We start from the raw sequence: 21,012 nt of genomic DNA, 5'->3' as shown, positions 1-21,012 counted from the left end.
AGCATGATGTTAGAGGATAAATGGGAAAAGCTGGAATGTTCATGAAAATTCTTCAGCTCCACGTGAGAAGATCTGCTGCAGAGTTCAGTCACCTGAGAGACAGAAGGGTGAAAACAAAAAGCATGGACATTGCGTATGCCTCTGCTTGAGATACTCTCAGCTTTCTCCTCATGAAAAGTTTTAATGTTTTATTTTGGCCGGTGTGGCCGCTTTTTGTACACCATGTTTAAATGTTACCGCCATGTTTTGGTGCTGTTGAGCTTTCTGCAGAATTTCAGCCAAATATTTTCTAAACCTGCTGAACGGCGTCCAAAGAAGAAGTTCTGTTCCAGAATCTGTTTGTTTTCACTCTGAAGAACAAACAAACCAAAATAAGTTCTCGGCGTGATGTGTTACACTTCGGATACATTTCTCAGAGAGCAGACGTGAGTTTCTATTTTTTTTAGAGATTGTTAGAAAAAGCGTCAGAATGAGTTCAGATGACCAAATGAGTGAGTGATGGAAATATGCTGGCCTAAAAACTCCATCATCACATCCTACCTCAGATGTTTGTATGAAGAACTACAGAGAGTCTGTGAGTTCACTTCTTTGGTTGAAAGTCTTTACAGTCACCTCTGACCCCTGACCCTGAGGACATAAACTCTCAGATAGGACTAGATAACCTGATATTAATCGTCTCACCATACAACAGAGATGGGGGATCTGGAGTCAACAAGTCATCTCTATGTCATGTTTTTGTTCTGCCCATTCACTGAACCAGGTGAGTCCAATCTGAAGAGGTTAATTCACTCTACAGATTGGACTCACCTGGTTCAGTGGATTGGCAAAACAAACATATGACATAGAGGTGACTTGTTATCTCCAGATTCCCCATCTCTGCCATACAAGTACCACTGAGTCTTCTGGAGTCCAACTGAATGTCATAGGCCAATTCATTTTGACCAAGAATGATCAGGTTTCAGTTCCATTAAACCTTAAACAGAGTCTGGTCTGGGATTTGGAGGCACTAATCCTCATCCTGGCCGCTTCACACTCGGCTGCAAATCGCCCTAGTGAGAGCTGTAGATCACACCCAGACGATGCCAATAGAGCTACATCATCTGCGAATAACAGAGACAAGACCCTAAGGCCTAGCCTCGTGAGACCATCCTGATCTCGCGAGCTTTCAAGGTTTCACTCGCAAATCAGTCTGGTTACTCTCCGTTGAAGAAAATTTGGAGCCGTTCATCAAACGAACGTCCAATCAGCGTTGGCTTTGAGGCGGGTTGAGGTGTGACGCAACGAGAAGCGCAACAGTTCAGTCTAAAGAACATGGCGGCTTCAGCCGATGAAACTAGCGTTAGCGTGGCTATCGAGCAAGTTTTATCGGAATTGCACTGTATTTCTTCACTGAAAGAAGAGCAAAACACTGCTCTGGAGGCTTTTCTCAGAGGAAAAGATGTTTTTGCTCTTCTCCCGACTGGTTTCGGCAAGAGTTTGATCTATCACTTGGCTCCTCTTCGTCGTCGCTCTGTTAGTACGTCATATGCTTCGTTGATCTGATTGGTTTATTTGGCCCGTCTATCACCAACATAGGCCAATCAGCTAACCAGTATTTTTGCCCCTTCCCAAAATTACTTCAACGGAAGGTTACCTAAGGCCACCAAAACAGATCCCTTCAACACCTTGGCTGATTCTTTTGCATTTTTCCTTTTAAGGGAAAAACTGAATCCCATTTGAAACTAACTTATTAACAAACATTACCCTATCCATAAGCCTGGACCATGCCATGGAAGACACTCAGACCATTAGCTGGAATCGTGGCTGAAAGGTTCCGCTAGTTTCATTTTGCTTTGCATTTGCTGTCCTCTGGTCTTTGATGGCTTAGCTCGATGGACTGGAGTCATTAAGATGCTGGATTCCCGATCAGCTAAACCCCGCCTCCTCGCTGTCCTCAGGGTCACGTGTTCTGCCCAGAGCTCCTCGATGCCTGCGTGTTTTAGCCAGATCAAAGCGTTTGAGGGCGTGTTGTTGATTATTCTGTACGTTCTTTTTCTAGAACTTTCTTTCAGTTCAGATAAGTTTTCCATTCGCTGCCATCGACAGCGAACAGGAAATCCTGCCAAATTATCTTTATTGATTTGATATTATAATAATTTCCTTAGGTCCAGACTGTTTTTCAGTAGAAAACTATTTTTAGAGTAAATGAGAGCTGTTTCAGTTGGGGGCAAATGAGCCGTTTTCTGACTGGATGTAAATTGCCAGGGTCAGAGGAACAGCTCTTCGGTGTGCCTGCTGATCCTCCAGCCAGAAGCAGCTGTAGGAATTTAAACAATAGAGATAGTATAGACTGAAGGCTAGAACCAATGACAAAATGCTTTAATATACCTTAATTCTTTTTCCTAAAAATGTTTCATTTTTGTCAGAAGACTAAGAATAAAAAATACATTAAGCTTTAAGCGGCTTCCTGAAAGTCCACACAACAGAACTAGAATTTAAGCATCTCTCGAGAAAAGGTTCCGTTTGTTGAAAAGATTTTTATCTTTCATGTATTTCCTCTGTAATGTTTGAATGTTTTTCTTCCTGTTGGAGAACAGACATTTGTTCTTCTTTCTACTGTTTAGACACCAAATAAAAATGATTCATTTAGAAAACAGACTGAAGTCTTTCTTCATTTTCTCTAAAACCCGTCCATTCAAGTCGTTCCAATTTAACCAGCGTTAGCTGCAGATCACAACATTCTCAATATATAAAATCGGGCTTCATGCAACATTTTCACATTCTTGTCATAAATGTATTTTACTCCTATGGTGGGCTATTATGAATTTGCACATCAGTTTCAAAGAATGGTCTTATTTTCAGAAAATTATTGTAAATGAGCCCTAAAGGTGGTGCAGTCCAAAAGTGGCTGCATAATCCTGAGAAATGTAATTCTGCACAATGATGCCATATAAGTCTACGACTAACCCCGTGTATGAACACACAGGTGTTGATTCATATGTAAGTCTCGCTAACAAACCAGCTGTGCTCTGTAACATCATCTTCCATATATGGGCAAGAGGAAGAATAGAAATAATAATCTATTTCAGATATCACACATGCGTATTAATTCAACTAATAAATATCAAAATGGCCAGCCAGTTTAAACCACTATAACGTTACGGAGTGAAACTAGTTTATTTTTTTGAATAGTAGTGGAATAATGTATCTACTTAGATGAAATCACCTGTCCGCAGGTGATGAAGAATACAAAATTTGTTCTAATATATGGAACCTGTTTATCATCTCATGGGGTTCCTCCTCATGTTCATTCTGTCTTCCATGACACAGGAAATACTAAGTGGCTGTTTGCAGCCACTTCAGATGTTATTGTCCCAATAAATGTTCGTTATTAGAGGTAATCAGTCCCATAGAATGGCTTCAGATTGTGCCAGTAGGCTCAGTAGATCACTATCACGGATTAAATCCTAATCCTAACCCTAAGGTAATTCCTTAGCCCCTCGCTGAATTGATTGATCTATTTATGAGTAAACTGAAAGTAATTTCAGACCTTCTTCATGTACTGTAAAAATAAACCAAACCAAACCAAAAACATATACATTTCATAGCCTCTCATCTGAGTTGTAGAATCCTCTCCCTATAAATATTTAATTATTGATCTTTTTTTATATAAGATCCGGACATGCAATGTTTGTTTATTAATTCTAATGTGTCTAATGGACCTAGTGAATTATTTTTCTAAGCCCAAAACTAAGACAAAAATCAAACTAAATCAGGAAATAAAATGATGTGATTGGCTTTAGGGAGAGCAGAGACACTTCGAGTTTACTGAAGAAAACCTGCAGATCAGTTTAGCTCTGAGGAGAATGTTACTATGGTAACAGACGCGGAGGTTGAGTAAATTCTCTTTAGGAAAAGGAAAACTCTGAGTTTCCCTTATTTGAGGTTTAGAAAACGTAGATTTTTCAGTAAACCTGCTTCATGAAACGAACCCCTGGAGTCAACTTCAAACATTGTAAATTTATTGTCTGGAGATCATAAAACATCAGAGTCCTAAGAGCCCAGGGACACTATGAATTAAACTCTGATTAAATGGGGTTCAGTTCAAGGACCAATCAGAAGGATCAGATAGATGTTTTTTATTGAGTCAAAACTTCCAAACACAAAGAAATAAAAACCATGAAAGCAGAAAAATGAAGAAAAAGTTATTCAGTGCCCTTCTGCGCCTTCATTGATCCGTCTGACGGTGCCTTTTGGGCGCGGCCGAGCTGCTCATCCTCCTCGCCGCTGTGAGGACTCTGCCTGGCAGATAGTCGGTCCATAGACTGCGGCGAGGCATCGCTCTTCGTCCGCCGACAGAAGGCAGCCAGGTCGGCTCGGAAAGATGGCGTGTAGAAGCCATAGATGACTGGATCGCAACAGGTGTTCAGGTTCCCGAACACGAACAGGGCGTGGTGAACGTACTCCGGCGTTACTCGCAGCATGTCGGGCTGGAACCAGTACCAGATACCCAGCAGGTAGTAAGGAGTCCAGCACACAACAAAGGACAGCACAATGACCACCGTCATCTTTAGAGTCTTCATCCGGGCCTTCGGGATGATGTCGGTGCCGCTGCGACGCAGGTGTGACTCACCTGCTGAGAGAGGGACAGTTACGTCAGGATATTCTGTTGGGATATGTTCATATGTCAAGTGTTCTGCAATTTGTTAGGTTGTATCAGAGGTTTGTTTCAGGCAGTGGCACTGGAACCATAAGGTGACCCACCCCGCATCCGGTCCACACCAGGTGTCCACACAGTTCCACCTGGCTGAGCTGAGAGGTTCTCTGAGACCCTCCCTTTCTCTCTCAGGACCAGATTTATTAAACCGTTTGAGCTTTCAAGACTAGCCTCGTGAGACCATCCTGATCTCGCGAGCTTTCAGGGTTCCACTCGCAGATCAGTCTGGAGACTCTCCGTTGAAGAAAATTTGGAGCCGTTCCCAAACGAACGTCCAATCAGCGTTGGCTTTGAGGCGGGTTGAGGAGTGACGCAACGAGAAGCGCGACAGTTCAGTCTAAAGAACATGGCGGCTTCAGCCGATGAAACTAGCGTTAGCGTGGCTATCGAGCAAGTTTTATCGGAATTACAGAGTATTTCTTCACTGAAGGAAGAGCAGAACACTGCTCTGGAGGCTTTTCTCAGAGGAAAAGATGTATTTGCTCTTCTCCCGACTGGTTTCGGCAAGAGTAGCCTGGCTTGTGGTTGTGTTTTCACAGTCGCTCTGTTAGTACGTCATATGCTTATTTGGCCCGTCTATCACCAACATAGGCCAATCAGCTAACCAGTATTTTCGCCCCTTTCCAAAATTACTTCAACGGAAGGTTTCCAGATGGATATGTGGAGCAAATCTGGTGGAGTCAGGTTATTTCAAGACCAGACAGCTGGCGCAAAAAGGTCACAAAAAGATGGGGAAAAAAGTGCACATAGAGAAGACCAAGCCTGTATAAAAAGACCCACACTTGTCCAAAAAACACAGGTTAAATATACATCCAAAAACGTGCAAAAAGATGAACATAATAACCTAACGCACAGATGAATTTTATGCACCAAGTGCAAAATGAACCCCCCAATCCGCTGCGGTGCGAAGGCCAGGGGAGATCCACAAAGCAAGCACAGACCAAGCAATAAAAGCAGGTGAGTAACACAACGTTCAGACAAAAAAACTCTTATGGATTTTACAACAGCTAAAATTGCTTCACCTTTTGTGTTATGGGTGTTCAGATATTTTCACGTTTTATTCTACAACAGGTAAATCCAGTGAAGCTATGTATGCGTTTAATGTTAAATCAAAAGGTTTTCATAACTAAAGCCCAGTAATTGTCTCAATGTTAGCAGTTGATTTTGCTTTACTACATTTGGCTGGAATAAAAAGTAAATGGAAGGCATCATGAACGTTAGATTTAATAAACATTAGTCACCTTATTGCCTGACATTGTCATGGTCTTGGTTCTGTTGTACTTTACTTTGCTCCTTGTTTTCTATTTTGTTGGTTTAATTCCTATTTTGTTGTAGTTTCTAGATCTATGTTAGTTCTCATGTTTTTCCGTTGTCGTCCTCTATGCCCTCTTGTGTGTTCCTTTCCCTTTGGTAGTGATGTTATGAGATGAGCCGAGGCTTCGAGGCGTGTGTCGAGTAATGGAGGGGGCGTTTCCCCGAAGCGCGTGTCCAGGCGTGATTCATTTAGGGGAGGGGCCAAAATTGATGACGTCCGAGGCCTCGCTACGGTGATACCATGTGACCATGTGTTGGAAAAACAACCAATCTAGTTGGTTAAAACTAATTTGGTTAGAATAAACAATGTAATGATCAAATCTAAGGGAACCACCGGAAAAAGTAAATGTTAACACGTCACTATTAATTAGTATTTTCCTCCCTAATATGGTTATCTATACAGGTGGCGTCATCTGTATGAGACAGGTTCTCACTCTAGAGGATGATGGTTCAAGACCTGTCTTTGACTTTTGAAAGTTGCAATTAAACTTAATTATTTTGGCTGATGAGACTAATTTGCATTGTTTTGCCTGAGTAAAAATATAGATTGGGTAAATTAGGTCGGTTTAGTCAAAAGATTGGTTGAACACAACTTCCAACCTGATTAAAACCAAAAAACGTGGAAAAACTATCATGTTTGAATAAAAACAACTAACACCTTTCATTTTCCTCATCATGGCCCAATTTGCAGAAACGCTTTCACTGTCTGCTTGAGTTTATTTCACTAAAATTGCAGAAAAACAGTGCACCTTAAATGATTGTTCTAAGAAATTTTACACTTAAAAAAAACTTACAAAAATTTTTATCATACACACCAACCATTAATAATTTCAAGGGAACTTAAAAAAACTCATCACAGATTTTAATACTAACTGTAGTTCTGCAGTCCACCAGTAGGTGGTGACATGTTCACATGAAGCCTCGAACTGTGGGGATCGTTGAAGCAATTTGGTCAAACGGTTCAATGCCTCATGAGGCTTCATCTCACCATCACTACCCCTTGGCTTCCTCATTGTCTCCGCTCACACCTGCTCCGTAACCGCTCACACCTGCTCCTTATCCGCTCACACCTGCTCCTTACCCGCTCACACCTGCTCCTTATCCGCTCACACCTGCTCCTTATCCGCTCACACCTGCTCCTTATCCGCTCACACCTGCTCCTTATCCGCTCACACCTGCTCCTTATCCGCTCACACCTGCTCCTTATCCGCTCACACCTGCTCCTTATCCGCTCACACCTGCTCCTTATCCGCTCACACCTGCTCCGTAACCGCTCACACCTGCTCCTTATCCACTCACAACCTGCTCCGTAACCGCTCACACCTGCTCCTTATCCGCTCACACCTGCTCCTTACCCGCTCACACCTGCTCCTTATCCGCTCACACCTGCTCCTTATCCGCTCACATCTGCTCCTTATCCGCTCACACCTGCTCCGTAACCGCTCACACCTGCTCCTTATCCGCTCACACCTGCTCCGTAACCGCTCACACCTGCTCCTTATCCGCTCACACCTGCTCCTTACCCGCTCACACCTGCTCCTTATCCGCTCACACCTTGCTCCTTACCCGCTCACCTGCTCCTTATCCGCTCACACCTGCTCCTTATCCGCTCACACCTGCTCCGTAACCCGCTCACACCTGCTCCTTATCCGCTCACACCTGCTCCGTAACCGCTCACAACCTGCTCCTTATCCGCTCACACCTGCTCCTTATCCGCTCACACCTGCTCCTTATCCGCTCACACCTGCTCCTTATCCGCTCACACCTGCTCCTTATCCGCTCACACCTGCTCCTTATCCGCTCACACCTGCTCCTTACCCGCTCACACCTGCTCCTTATCCGCTCACACCTGCTCCTTATCCGCTCACACACCTGCTCCTTATCCGCTCACACCTGCTCCTTATCCGCTCACACCTGCTCCTTATCCGCTCACACCTGCTCCTTATCCGCTCACACCTGCTCCTTATCCGCTCACACCTGCTCCTTATCCGCTCACACCTGCTCCGTAACCGCTCACACCTGCTCCTTATCCACTCACAACCTGCTCCGTAACCGCTCACACCTGCTCCTTATCCGCTCACACCTGCTCCTTACCCGCTCACACCTGCTCCTTATCCGCTCACACCTGCTCCTTATCCGCTCACATCTGCTCCTTATCCGCTCACACCTGCTCCGTAACCGCTCACACCTGCTCCTTATCCGCTCACACCTGCTCCGTAACCGCTCACACCTGCTCCTTATCCGCTCACACCTGCTCCTTACCCGCTCACACCTGCTCCTTATCCGCTCACACCTGCTCCTTATCCGCTCACATCTGCTCCTTATCCGCTCACACCTGCTCCGTAACCGCTCACACCTGCTCCTTATCCGCTCACACCTGCTCCGTAACCGCTCACACCTGCTCCTTATCCGCTCACACCTGCTCCGTAACCGCTCACACCTGCTCCTTATCCGCTCACACCTGCTCCGTAACCGCTCACACCTGCTCCTTATCCGCTCACACCTGCTCCTTACCCGCTCACACCTGCTCCTTATCCGCTCACACCTGCTCCTTATCCGCTCACACCTGCTCCGTAACCGCTCACACCTGCTCCTTATCCGCTCGTTAGCCCTGCCTTTGTCTCAGTCAGCTATTTATACTCTCCCTCTGCTGTCACTCTTGGTTGATTCCTTGTCGTTGCTGGTTCTCAATGCTGTTTTCTTCCTACCTCGTCTCTCCCTGGCTCCTCGTGATTATTTTCCCCTGATGTCTCCATGGTTCTGGTTGGTTTACATTATTAGTTGGTTTTTTTTGGATTCCTGCCTTTGTTTACCGTTTTTTCCCCATTAAACTGCAAGAAATCTCCTCAGCCTCTCTGCGTCTGCATTTGGGTCCTCAAACCTCAACCAAACCCTGACAGACATGGTGCTCGTCTTTCCGAAAATATGTGCATTGGTGTTGTAGTGAACAGAGCTGCAGCATCACCAGTGCAGTACTGTGAACGCACCCCGTCTGTGAGGCGTTTCTGCTGTGCCAGCTTGGCTGCAGTCACCTGCAGTTTCAGTCGTGACTCATTTCCTCCTCCTGCCTCTAGTTCCTTTAATATTTTGTATTATCTGATATGAATGTCTATTTAAAATGTAAATCCTGCTCACAAACTGCCTGTGTATTTTATATATTTTTTTAAATAATCAGTATAAAGGATGATTTAAAAAAAAGAAAAGAGTTATAAACAAAGTTTGACGTCATAGAGAATGCAGATCAGCTTCCTGCTTGTTCTTTAGATCTGATAGAGCTCCTGCTTCAGCATTAAACAAATATATTATTTAGTAGTAAGTAAATAGTTTAAAAGCTTTTTATTGCACACAAACAAACCAACATTAGGGGCAAACCTACTGCCATGTGGTACATCATACAGCATCTCACTATAGTATTCAAATCATACATATGGCGGTTTACTATAATTTAGCCTTTGGTTGGTTAATAGTTTATATGCACCAACAAACTGTCCATTGCTAATGAAGGATTTTAGATAGTTTGGATAACTCGAGCAAGGAGTGTCCCTCTTTTTTATTTTTAAAATGTGGCAACCCTAATTAAAGGAAAAGTCTGGTTACATTCAGAATACAAACTTCTGAAAGTACTTTAAATATGAAATTATTACACAACAATTGTCACAACGCGCTATTATCCAAGTCATCTTGAAAACATTCTTCTTCCAAATGTTGGCTACATATTACGGGTTTTTTCTCTGGCCAGAAGTTCGATGGCAAATCCTCCCTCTTCAAGTTGGCGATCCAACAACCAACCCGTCCGTGGAGGATCAGGAATCAGAAAGGTGGAATAACTCTTTATTTTTCCCTTTTACCCGATGTATTCCAGCATCCAGCTGCCATGCACGTGGGCATTGTCAATTTCACTATAGCTCTGGTGAATTTCAATGGTGAAGTCCTCTGGAAATCTTCAATAATTGTTGTTGATTGCAGATGTGTCTAGTAGTTCCCATTGATTTAGCTTGTAAAGCGGGGAGAATGGCGCTAGGCTTACCGCACCGTGACGTCACTGCTGGAAGATGGCAGGAGGGAGGGGCTACTATATTTGGGCAAAAATGGCCGCTCCCAGACTCAGTCATTTTTTTTTTTACTGATTTAACGTTAAATTTCTTAAATCAACGCAAACGTATTAGTTTTAGGCATAGATAACGATCCATTGATTATTCCTCGCTGACCGGACTTTTCCTTCAAATAACACAAAAAAAGGAAATGAAAAGGAAAAGAAAATGTGGAAAAACACGTAAATCGCGGTACAAAATGTCAAAAACATGCTCAAAGATGCTTGAAAACATGCTCAAACACACAGACAAAAACACACGCAGCAGAATTTATAAACACGTGCAATAAAAATCATAAAAGGTTTAGGAAAATAAGCAGCACTGGACTTTGCAGAGTGAGGTTGTCAAATTCTGGGTGGAGGAAGCAAATATATTTACTAAACTGCAAACAAGTGCACTTCTGACTTGTTTGTTTTCATGCTGCATGTCTAATCTGACTGGTTGATTCGTTGCTTCGTCTCTGTAAAGTGCTACAAGATGACATGTTGTTGATTGAGGCTATAAAAAAATTAATTAAAACGAATTGAGTCTACCTGTTCTAAGGGTTTCTAAAACAAAAAACAAAAATGGAACAATTATAAAATAAGGGGCTTGTCCCCGTGTGCTGAACGGATATAAACATGGGTGGGAGGGGGGAGCCGAAGAGCAGTGAGTACGGCGGCGGTGACCTGGCTGCTGCATTCTATAACAACAGTGAATCTGAAACTAAAGTTTCGATCTCACCACAGTAGCGTTGATCCGATACTGATACCAACTTGGTATCGATATATTTTGGATCGATCCGTCCACCACTACTTACCGGACCGGAGGAGAGGGACGCCGGACGCACTGTAAACTGGAGGTAAAGGGAAGCGGAATCAATCTCTGGTGAAGGTGTTTCGTAGTCAGGTTTGTAGCCTTAGGGTCGTGTTACACCTTGCTGATTTATCCAGCGTATGCCCGACATCCCAGAATCTCCTAAAACGCTGAACTTTCTATGTATTTTTTTCAATTTTGGGAGCATAGAGAATTCATAATGAATTTATGTCCAATGACAGCCTAACTTATGCATAACGCTGCAGCGTAATGCCCATGAAATGATGCACAATGTTAATAGAATAGACATCCATTATCTGTTCTAGGTTGTGTCCCTCTCTTCTTGTCCCTTTTCTTCTTGTTTTCCTCTCTATGTTTTGTACTCAGCTGACTTTTCATGCTGTCTCTAAAGGAATGAAAGATTTTTTCCAAGCACTAAGCTCACTTAGCTGATTGCTCCTTCCTGTGTTTCCAAAACGGCCAAAGTAAATAACCCAGTCCTTCTTTTCACTGTAGACAAGCCATGATCTGCTTATCTGTTCTCCATTTTTCATTTGGATGAAATAATAGCTGCATGAATCATGACAGCAGACAAGATAGAGGAGAGCAGGAGGCGGGGTTACCAATCTACTCGCTCTGGAGAGCAGAGTTCGCTGCTTTTAGATGTTGTCTCCAAAGTCTCCAGTAGCAGAAAAAAGTCTCTAGATTTGGCGCTAGGAGCTTTTTAGAAATCAAAGTGCTAGAGGGGTCTGAAAAGTGGCTAAATATAGCGACTAAAGCGCTAAGTTGGCAACACTGCTCTTTGCATGGTTTGTTTTCAAATGGTTTGCTGCTGTCTGTTTGGACCTTTCTGAACATGTGCAGCAAATGGACTGATCCAATATGGTGGACACTGAAGGGGGGGCTGAGACACACTTAATATTATCAGCGTCATTTAAGTGAAAGGACAAAAACATAATTAATGTGCACAAATAAGGAATAGTTGTATCAGTTATACATGTAAACAGAGTTTTATTGGGCCCTAGACCTGCCTTGTATTGCCTAATGGTAAATCCCTCCCTGGATCTAATGATGCATTTGAACCTTATGTTCTACATTAGTTTGTTATATTTCAATGGTACCTAATCTTGCATGAATTATTTGGATATTTTCTCATCCAGCAGGAGATTTTCCTGCAAGTCAAGGACTTACCTTACCTTACCTTACCTTACCTTACATTTAACCAATCTTACTCTATTATCTGGTTCAATTGTCTGTGTGAGTCGAGCTGAGACAACATGTTGTGAATTGGCACGATGTAAGTAAAAATGATTTAACTAAATTCAATCATAAGTGAGAAGAACAGAGCGGCTCTACGCTCAGAGCGTCATGCTCTGGGCGTCCTCCAGAGCATCAAACACACAGAGGGTCTTACTTTTGCACTTTTTGATGCTCAAAACGTTTTTGGTCTGAAGGGACCATGCGGAGCCTGGAGATGGATTCATTCTGCTCCATACTGTTTGCCAGCGATATTCTAATTAGCATCTGGAAATAATTAATTTACCCGTCCAGAAGGAAATCTGGAACCTCCATGTTGCTCCCTTAAATCGTTTTTTATTTTTTTATTATTTTTTTTTTATTTATTTTGAATCTAAGGAACGTAACCCTGAGAAGAAGCCGTTTCTCAGCTCTATCACAGACCAGAGCGTTGACATTTTTAACACCATTGATATTCCCCCTTTATGATTGATTAAAAAAAAAATAACCTACATCTCTTTTTATGTAGTATATAAGGGTTGCCAGGCAACAGTGCTACCATCTCCACCGCCGTGCTCAAGATGTAGATTTATTGAATTTATGACTTTATAAGAAATCAATCCAACTGCTTCAACCCTACAACTGTGCAACAAATGTTTTACGATGTGCAACAACATACGACGGAGTATTAGTATTAGAGATTCTTTTTTCTTCTATTACGAGAATAAAGTCGTATAAGTACGAGACTTGCTATGACTGTATTCTCGAAATAGGAGAAAATGTAATGTTCTCTAGCCTGGCCCTAATGCTCCATCATAGTGACAGGAGGGTTGCAGGTGTGTATTGTGTCTTACAGGTACCTTTGTCCTGCAGGTGTTGCTGGTTGATGTGCAGCAGGATGCGGCAGTAGCAGCAGCTCATCATCAGCAGAGGGATTACATACAGCGTGATGAAGTGAAACATGTTGTAAACCGTTTCCTGCCAGCGGTGGCTGAAGCTGCCGTGAGAAACACACTGAGTGAAGTTTGCTGAGTCCATCCTGATGCTTCTGAAGAGGAAAAGCTGCAGGAGAAACATAGTCTGTGTTTGTTAGAGTGTGGGGGGGTGGGTCTGCATCCTGACTGCTAACTCCTCTGTTTCAGGCTCTTTTCTAACAGAAACCAAGCCGAGCAGCCGGCTGGACCTATTAGCAGGAGGTTGCCCTGGACTTAATCCTCCATCTGAGAGGAGAACATTCCTGCAAGGATTTACTGCAGGAACTTTCACCTTGATTAACTGGATCTGAGACCAGCAGCAGGATCTCTGGGACTGTAGCTGCTGTTCCTCGAAGGGATCTCTGACAGGAAACGTGATCACGTGACCGGCTCATATTATATTCATGTGTAGCCGTGGCAACATGTCCCACCCTTCGCCTTAACCTTCAACTCGTCCTTCAACCTTTTTCGTCGTCTATCAGACAAACTCAGGGTGCAGGATCAGAGCTGGTTTCTCTTCTGCAGAGATCAGTCAGCCTGCCGGTGAGCATCCTGTCTCCTGGACCTTCTTTATAGAGAGAAATTTATACCGGAAATGTATACGTTTCAAATAATATTTATTATAATGCGTATGCAAAAGTTCAACCAATATTTTTTATTTCCAAATGTTTATTTTTAAGGATTCTATTTTCTATTTTTCTAATTCAATTTTTTTGTGTTTTTTTTTAGAAAACATTTTTTCTAGACTGTATTTTTTCTATTTAATTTTTTTTCTGATTAGTTTTTTTTTCATGTTTTATTCAAATTCTATTTTTTTCAAAGATTTTTTAAGATTTTAGTTCTACTTTTTTTTTTTAGAGACTGAGTTTATTGAGTTTATGTATTTTTTTCCACAATTTATTTATTTCCAAATGTTTATTTTTAAGGATTCTATTTTCTATTTTTCCAATTCAATTTTTTTGTGTTTTTTTTTTACAAAACATTTTTTTCCCCAACTGTATTTTTTTCTATTTAATTTTTTTTCTGATTAGTTTTTTTTTTTTCATGTTTTATTCAAATTCTATTTTTTTCAAACATTTTTTAAGATTTTAGTTCTACTTTTTTTTTAGAGACTGAGTTTATTGAGTTTATGTATTTTTTTCCACAATTTATTTATTTCCAAATGTTTATTTTTAAGGATTCTATTTTCTATTTTTCCAATTCAATTTTTTTGTGTTTTTTTTTTTAGAAAACATTTTTTTCCCAACTGTATTTTTTTCTATTAAATTTTTTTTCTGATTAGTTTTTTTTTCATGTTTTATTCAAATTCTATTTTTTTCAAAGATTTTTTAAGATTTTAGTTCTACTTTTTTTTTAGAGACTGAGTTTATTGAGTTTATGTATTTTTTTGCACAATTTATTTATTTCCAAATGTTTATTTTTAAGAATTCTATTTTCTATTTTTCCAATCCAATTTTTTTAGAGAAAATTTTTTCCTGACTGTATTTTTTCTATTTAATTTTTTATCTGATTAGTTTTTTTTTCATGTTTTATTCAAATTCTATTTTTTTCAAAGATTCTTTAAGATTTTAGTTCTACTTTTTTTTATAGAGATTGAGTTTTATGAATGACGCTGTATTAAAATCTAATTTTTCATATTTTACCCTCTAGATTTTCCGATGCAGCAGCGTTTCTATTGGTCCGCACACAGACCACCCAGAAAAGTAAAGCGTAAAATCTACAGGATTTGAGAAGAATGCCAAGCATAAAAAACAATCTCCAGAAGAAAAAAAATTATATCTAAAAGAACTGGGGAAAAAAATCTGAAAAGTTTAAATTTGAAAAAATAGAAAAATTAAGATAGAAAACTGTAGAAATATTGGTTGAACATTTGTATACACATGATAAATTACTCTTTAAAATCGTTTTTTTCAAGTTTTTCAGTGTTCCATGTTTTTAAACACATTTTCTTCACTTTCACAAATATCGGAACAAATTTCTCTCTATACGCTCTCAGCTCTAATTAGATCAGTTAATGACCAGGTGAGACTGAGAGGCTGCAAGAGGAGCTTAGTAGGACATTAAAGAGGAGGATTTTATTTCTGGATCATCTGGATCATCTCAATAAGTGGTTCTCCTAAATGTCAATCATTCTAGTGATATGTTTACGTAAGGCCGTCCTACCTGCTCGTCCTGTTAGCTATATTTTCCTGTGCATTCGGACATTCAGGCGTATATCTGTGGTGAGCTACGGTTTCAGACAGTCATTGAAGCTCACCTTTCTCACTGCGGTTCTTAGAAAATGGCCGAGGGTTGTAAGACAAAAGGAATAACTTCGTTTTGCCTACTTTTTAAATTCTTTTGTCTTTTTCAGGCGTGGGGTTCCTTTTCTAAAAACAAAAAAATAGCTGATGATGGACGTGATTATGCAATACAACTTCCAGAAAAGTCTGCAATATTTTCTATGCGATGTAGTTTAGCATTCTTTAATGTTTTAAGTATATAAATAAGTATTTTTTGAGTATAGTTAAATAGTTTTTGGCGACCCGGATCTTATTATTCTGTTCGCGAATGCGCAGGATGGATCGTGCTTCAGGGATGGATCAGATAGTGACAAAAAGAAAAGCCTCAGAGGAGGCAGATATATCCCACAATGCTTTGCGGGGAGAGTTCTCTTCGCAAGGCATTATGGGATTTGCTCTCACAGGGGCCCGCTGTGACGCATAGTCTCTGCAACTGTCAAATCTGTCTCTGTGCGTGACCACGCCCCCCATGCAGAGGTTCTGCGACCGTCGTCGCGAACCTCCAAAAAAAACCTGACTACGCGACGGACGGTCGCAAACCTGCGCAGACCTCAAGCGGAAGTGCGCAGACAAAAGGCAGCTGTTATTGGTCTTTGGTATGCCTTTCCGGCTGTCTCTGTGGTCGTCTTTCACGATCCGGTGGCGGGGCGCGCCATTTTTAAAAACCGAGGAACAACGGACAACTACGTCGAAAGGTTCATCGAGGAGGTGCGGAACTTGTACGATGCCTCAGACAAATTATATAAATAAATATATCCTGTTGGATGTCTAGCAACTCTAGATCCATCTCCGTGACCGTGATACCTTGCAGATGCGCCATTGTTGTTTTGGAAGATAAACACTCCCGCGCCGGCGCCGCCGCAGTTCTCGGGAAACAAGTGTGCGTCCCAAGAAATTCCAGACCGACGGTGCAGAAGCATACCAGCAAAACTGGTTCGCGACCAGATCCAAGCGACATTTGATGTGTGCGGTAACAGAAGAATAATCTGCCCTATAAGCCGCCGCTACTCGGAAGCGACGACTAATAACAAAGACGGCGCATGCACCACGCAGTGCAGGAGGAGTTACGTGACCGACGGTCAGTTAACTTAGTTCATTTTAAAGTTCACTACATAGTCCCCGCTCTATATAGTGATGGAGGAATTTAGGGGTTAGGGCGAACATTCGGACGCAGCAAACATATGAGATATGAGAACAGCAACTTTCAAACAGAGCGTGCACGAGAAGAAATGTGGTGGTGTATGCTCTTGCACGTGTTTAAGAGGCGTTCCCTCACTGGTGCGAGTGCAGGGTTGTGCATGTCTATTATTATTTAAAGTGCAGAGGGTGAGTCTTAAAAAAATGAAAAAAATCCTCCACTATACTTTTAAACGTAGATTGGCTCCTGAAACTAAACTGACTCTTATTGGTAAAAATATTCCCTGTCCTTTCAAAAAGCCAGTTAGAAGGTTTCACCACCTTAGAAGCACCAGTTGTTCTGTAGGAACCGCCTACCTGTGGTGATGCAAGCAGCAGGCTTAGAATCCAGGCAAAGAGGAGCATGCATCGGTTCCTGTGGTGCGCGCTCAGAGCGTCCAAGGGGTGCAGGATGGCGTGGTGGCGGTCGAGGCTGATGACGACCAGGATGAAGGCGGAGGCATGCATGGCGAATAGCTTCAGGAAGCAGAGCACCTTGCAGAGAATGTCGCCTCCGTACCACTGCACCGTGATGTTCCACACCGCGTCCAGAGGCATCACCACGAATGTCATCATCAGGTCGGCCGACGCCAGGCTCAGCATCAGCGGGCGCAGGTGAGAAGACAGCCGCCTGCCCCGGCCGCACCAAACGCTGGTCAGCAGTGCCAGGTTACTGCAGGCGGCGAACAGGAAGAGGAGGAAAGTGGCGCCGACTCGGAACTGAGCCGCACGGGTGAAAGTGGGTGGCTCCCAGTTTGTGAGAGGGGGGTACTGGGAGATGTTGAGAGGAGTCGGGGGTGCAGAGCTGCTGGGGGGGGGCAGAGATGACATCGTTTCAGACATCCTGTAAGGAAAGAAAAAGAGACTGGTTCAGTTTGAGCCGGTACCTTTTAGAACCTCAGAACCAGGCTGTTCTGGGGTTCTGGACCGCCTGCTGCAGCTCTGATCTCTTCTTCTTGTCTGATGGAGGCAGAATCACCTGCTGCGCTCTGATTGGATGCTTTAGGCCACCTGTCCCCCGGTGGGCTTATCTGCAGCCTAAGATCCATCACAGCCTTTTGTCCACTTCCTGTCTCATCACAGATAGTTTTATTTAAGGCTCCCAGACTGCAGACGACCTGGGAGGTTTCCATGGAAACACACTCAGGCCTTCTGAGGAGAGGTCATCTACTGGATCAGAACCTGGATCTTCCTCTGAGACAGATTTTAAACCATCAAACATCCCAAAGCAGCCTGAGAAGAGGACACCTTCTGTGATGAAGCCGGGTCTGGACATCGGGGTCCCACATCTTCATCCTGTGTAATGGGGTTCATTTCCTGCTCAGGGTTCTGACGCTGCTCTGGAACCGGTTTGAACTGGGACTAATGTTGTTCTGTTTCCAGAATCAGATCAGAACTCAAACACAGCACTCAGGTTTCAGCACACAGCAGCCAGATACTATATTTAGCTGCAGGCTCTGTGTTCATGATGTCACCGTAGCAACCTGTACCTCCATTACTGCAGAGCCCCTAGCTCCGCCCCCTTATCTCACTGGCTTTGTCACTTCAGGACAGGTTGATAAGGATGCCAACACATGAAGGATGTGGGGTTCAGGGTTAAGATGGAGACGTAATGAAGACATAATAAAGACATGATGGGGACATGATGATGGCGTGACTGAGACATCATAAAGACATGACAGAAATGATGGAGACATGATGGGGACTGGCCAATCTGTTGAGCCAGAATCTAAAAGAATGGTTCTGTTAGAGGATTTTTGGGTTTTTGTTCAGTTTGGAAATTTAAATCTGGTTCTGATGCCGTCTTAATGTCTCTGAAAAGAACTTTAAGCAAACTGAGGCTTATTGGCTCTGTAAACTGGATCTAAACATCTAAACCCATGTCTTCCAGAATCACAACTCCCTTCACACATCTGAAGTTTCTACTCCAAATTAACGGATATTTTTATCTTCATGGGGGCACAGAAAAGCATGAAATAAAAAACAGAGGAAGGGATTCACTGCAAAAAGAATCTAGAAATAAGTAAAAATGTCTTAAATTAAGTGTCTTTACCCTTAATTTGAGTAGGTATGTAAGAGGATTTGCCAATGGAATGAGTATTATTACTCTTTAAATAAGACAATTAGGTAAAATTCACTTGAAATAAGACAATGCAATTGTTTTTTCTTATTTTAAACGTAAATTATCTTGTTCCATTGGCAAAGTGTCTCACTTACCTCCTCAATTCAAGAAAAAAATCACTTATTTTTTTAGAAAGAAAGACTTATTAAGATTTACATTTTTTACAGTGTTCAAATACATTAATATAGCTGCATGAAGTGATATTTCTATTCAATTAGGTTTAAATAAAGTCGTAGTGAAGCGGCGGTTCCAACCGTTATATTTCCGAATTCTCCCTATTGGTGCCCGACTTTACATGAGTTAATAAAGTGAATGTGATTGGTCGATAATCAAAGTGGCGGGATTGTTGTGGTGGAAGGTTTGCAAGCAAGTTTGGTTGTGGCCGGTTTGTCTTGCTAACCGGTTAGCAACTTAGTGCTAGTAGGTTCCCAATGGTAAATTCCATTGGGACCAAGTAGCACTAAATTGGTGACTTAGAAACGACGCTGTCAAGGAACGCTATGGACAGCGGAAACATGCAAGAGGAGGAGAGTTTAGTGTCGGAGGTCGTGGATGAGTCTCCTCTGTCATCCATTTTTTATTTAGAGGAGGAAAGCGGGGACGAAGATGTTGTGGAAGAGGACGCCAGGGCGGCAGAAGCTTGGTTTGGCTTTCTGTTAGCTCTACGCCTGCCGAAGACACAGACGTCCATCCCCGTGAACACTGGGACGCAACTCAATGGGAAAGGAAAGGATTCTGATTTCAACCGTTGCGTATATTAGCTGCGACACATGAATCAAGATGCTATGACTGAAAACATTTGATTGACAGATGACCGTTGATATATGATTGGCTGAATTTAGGCGTTCAGGCTGACGTAGAACTAACTGGCCTGCAGAAGATAATGAAAAAAACACAGATTTTAAGAAAGGATTTTTTTAAAATAGAACTTTTTCTAATTTTTGTGACAATAGTCTGATAAAGAGCACATTTACACGCATGTTTAAGCCAGAATGATTTGACATTTAAATATGACTTCCCTACAACTTTAAAATGATGTGTCTTATTAGGTCAATAAACATTCATAAGTTAGGAAGTTTATATATTTTTCACTTAATTTAAGTTAAAATTACAGTTTTCTTTGAAATCTGATTTAGAAAGCAAGAAAAACTGATACATTCAGCTTCAATTCAATTCAGCTTTTTTTTTTTTTTTTGAAAAAAAAAAACACTTAGCAGACGGAAACTGGGATCGTATCTCAATACCACTGAAGCTATCACCTTATTGTTTTTCAATAATTAGTAAAACAGAATTTGTGAAGGAAAAAAAAAGGAACTAGATCCAAAGGAGCTATAAGTAGCCATGTCTGTTCCAGCACAGATCATCATTAGAATTCTTTGAGTATTATGTCTTCAGTACCTGTCTAGAACCGCCCATGCATCGGGTTCTAAGGGATCAATCACCATCAGTTTGTTCCAAGTTCTGCTGATGCTCAGATCCAATTAATAAAGTGCTGAAACATCAGAGAGGAAACACAGAATCTAAAGCAACTGATTCTGTGCGGCCGGTCAGTAGAACCACCGATTCTCCGCCTGCAGAATTCCATCAGTGTGGTGATGATGAAGATACTGAGCTTTTATTGTGAAGAGTTGGTGTTTTTACCTTCTCAGCAGCTCTGAACCGGTCCTCCTCCTCCACAGGCCACACTCCTGTGTTCTCCTCCTCTCCTCCTCATGTTCTCTCAGAACTTCAACACGCAGAAAACCCCACCTGGGACCAGAACCGGTCTGGATAACCATCAACAGCAGCGGCAGCCCATCTGAAACACTGAGGAGGAAAACTGGAGAGAGACCTGGAGACTGCAGCAAGGGGGCGGAGCCTCACTGCCTGCCTGGTGTGTGTGTGTGTGTGTGTGTGTGTGTGTGTGTGTGTGTGTGTGTGTGTGTGTGTGTGTGTGTGTGTGTGTGTGTGTGTGTGTGTGTGTGTGTTTCTCCTCTCCAGGTTCAGAAATGCTGGATTTCTCCTCCTGTTTGTTTTACAGCATATTCAGATCTGATCTGCTGTTTTTCTGCTTGGTCCAAATCTGACATTAAAACAAATTAAAAAACTTCATGAACTCGTTTAGTCTGACATCAGCAGGCAGGGGGGAAGCAGTCAAGAGTTATTGATGAAGTCTAAATCCGTCCTCCTCCTCCTTCCTGCAGTATGACGTGCAGCAGCGCAGCAGCAGCTGCATCAGCACCTTCAGCACCGTCGGCTGTGAATTAATTAAACATCAGAAACCATCTGGGTCCCGAACAGGAAGCAGGAAGGAGCCTCCAGACTGTCAGCCTGAATCAGGATCTGA

At 42.3% G+C, this 21,012-nt stretch overlaps 1 protein-coding gene across 4 annotated transcripts; it reads right to left on the bottom strand.

Annotated features, from left to right (window-relative positions):
* Positions 1 to 4,103: 4,103 nt before the first annotated feature.
* On the bottom strand, positions 4,104 to 20,571 carry LOC119780903 (gonadotropin-releasing hormone II receptor-like). Of its 4 annotated transcripts, none has more exons than XM_038281147.1 (5): positions 20,328 to 20,571; positions 16,883 to 17,408; positions 12,993 to 13,194; positions 10,901 to 10,936; positions 4,104 to 4,612 (listed from the first exon to the last, which is right to left on the bottom strand). In XM_038281147.1, the coding sequence occupies exons 1-5, from the start codon at positions 20,462 to 20,464 to the stop codon at positions 4,185 to 4,187; spliced, it is 1,329 nt and encodes a 442-aa protein (XP_038137075.1). In that variant the 5' UTR covers positions 20,465 to 20,571; the 3' UTR covers positions 4,104 to 4,184. The 4 variants fall into 4 exon arrangements, with proteins under 4 accessions (XP_038137075.1, XP_038137074.1, XP_038137077.1 ...); XM_038281146.1 differs by having other exon boundaries at positions 4,104 to 4,615; positions 20,328 to 20,570; XM_038281149.1 differs by lacking the exon at positions 10,901 to 10,936 and having other exon boundaries at positions 20,328 to 20,570.
* Positions 20,572 to 21,012: the final 441 nt, after the last annotated feature.

This window comes from Cyprinodon tularosa, unplaced genomic scaffold (assembly GCF_016077235.1).
Source record: "Cyprinodon tularosa strain WSP-4 unplaced genomic scaffold, ASM1607723v1 ctg168, whole genome shotgun sequence".
Classification (NCBI taxonomy): domain Eukaryota; kingdom Metazoa; phylum Chordata; class Actinopteri; order Cyprinodontiformes; family Cyprinodontidae; genus Cyprinodon; species Cyprinodon tularosa.
Note: the sequence above shows the minus strand (reverse complement) of the source record. Positions and strands in the feature narration are given on the sequence as shown.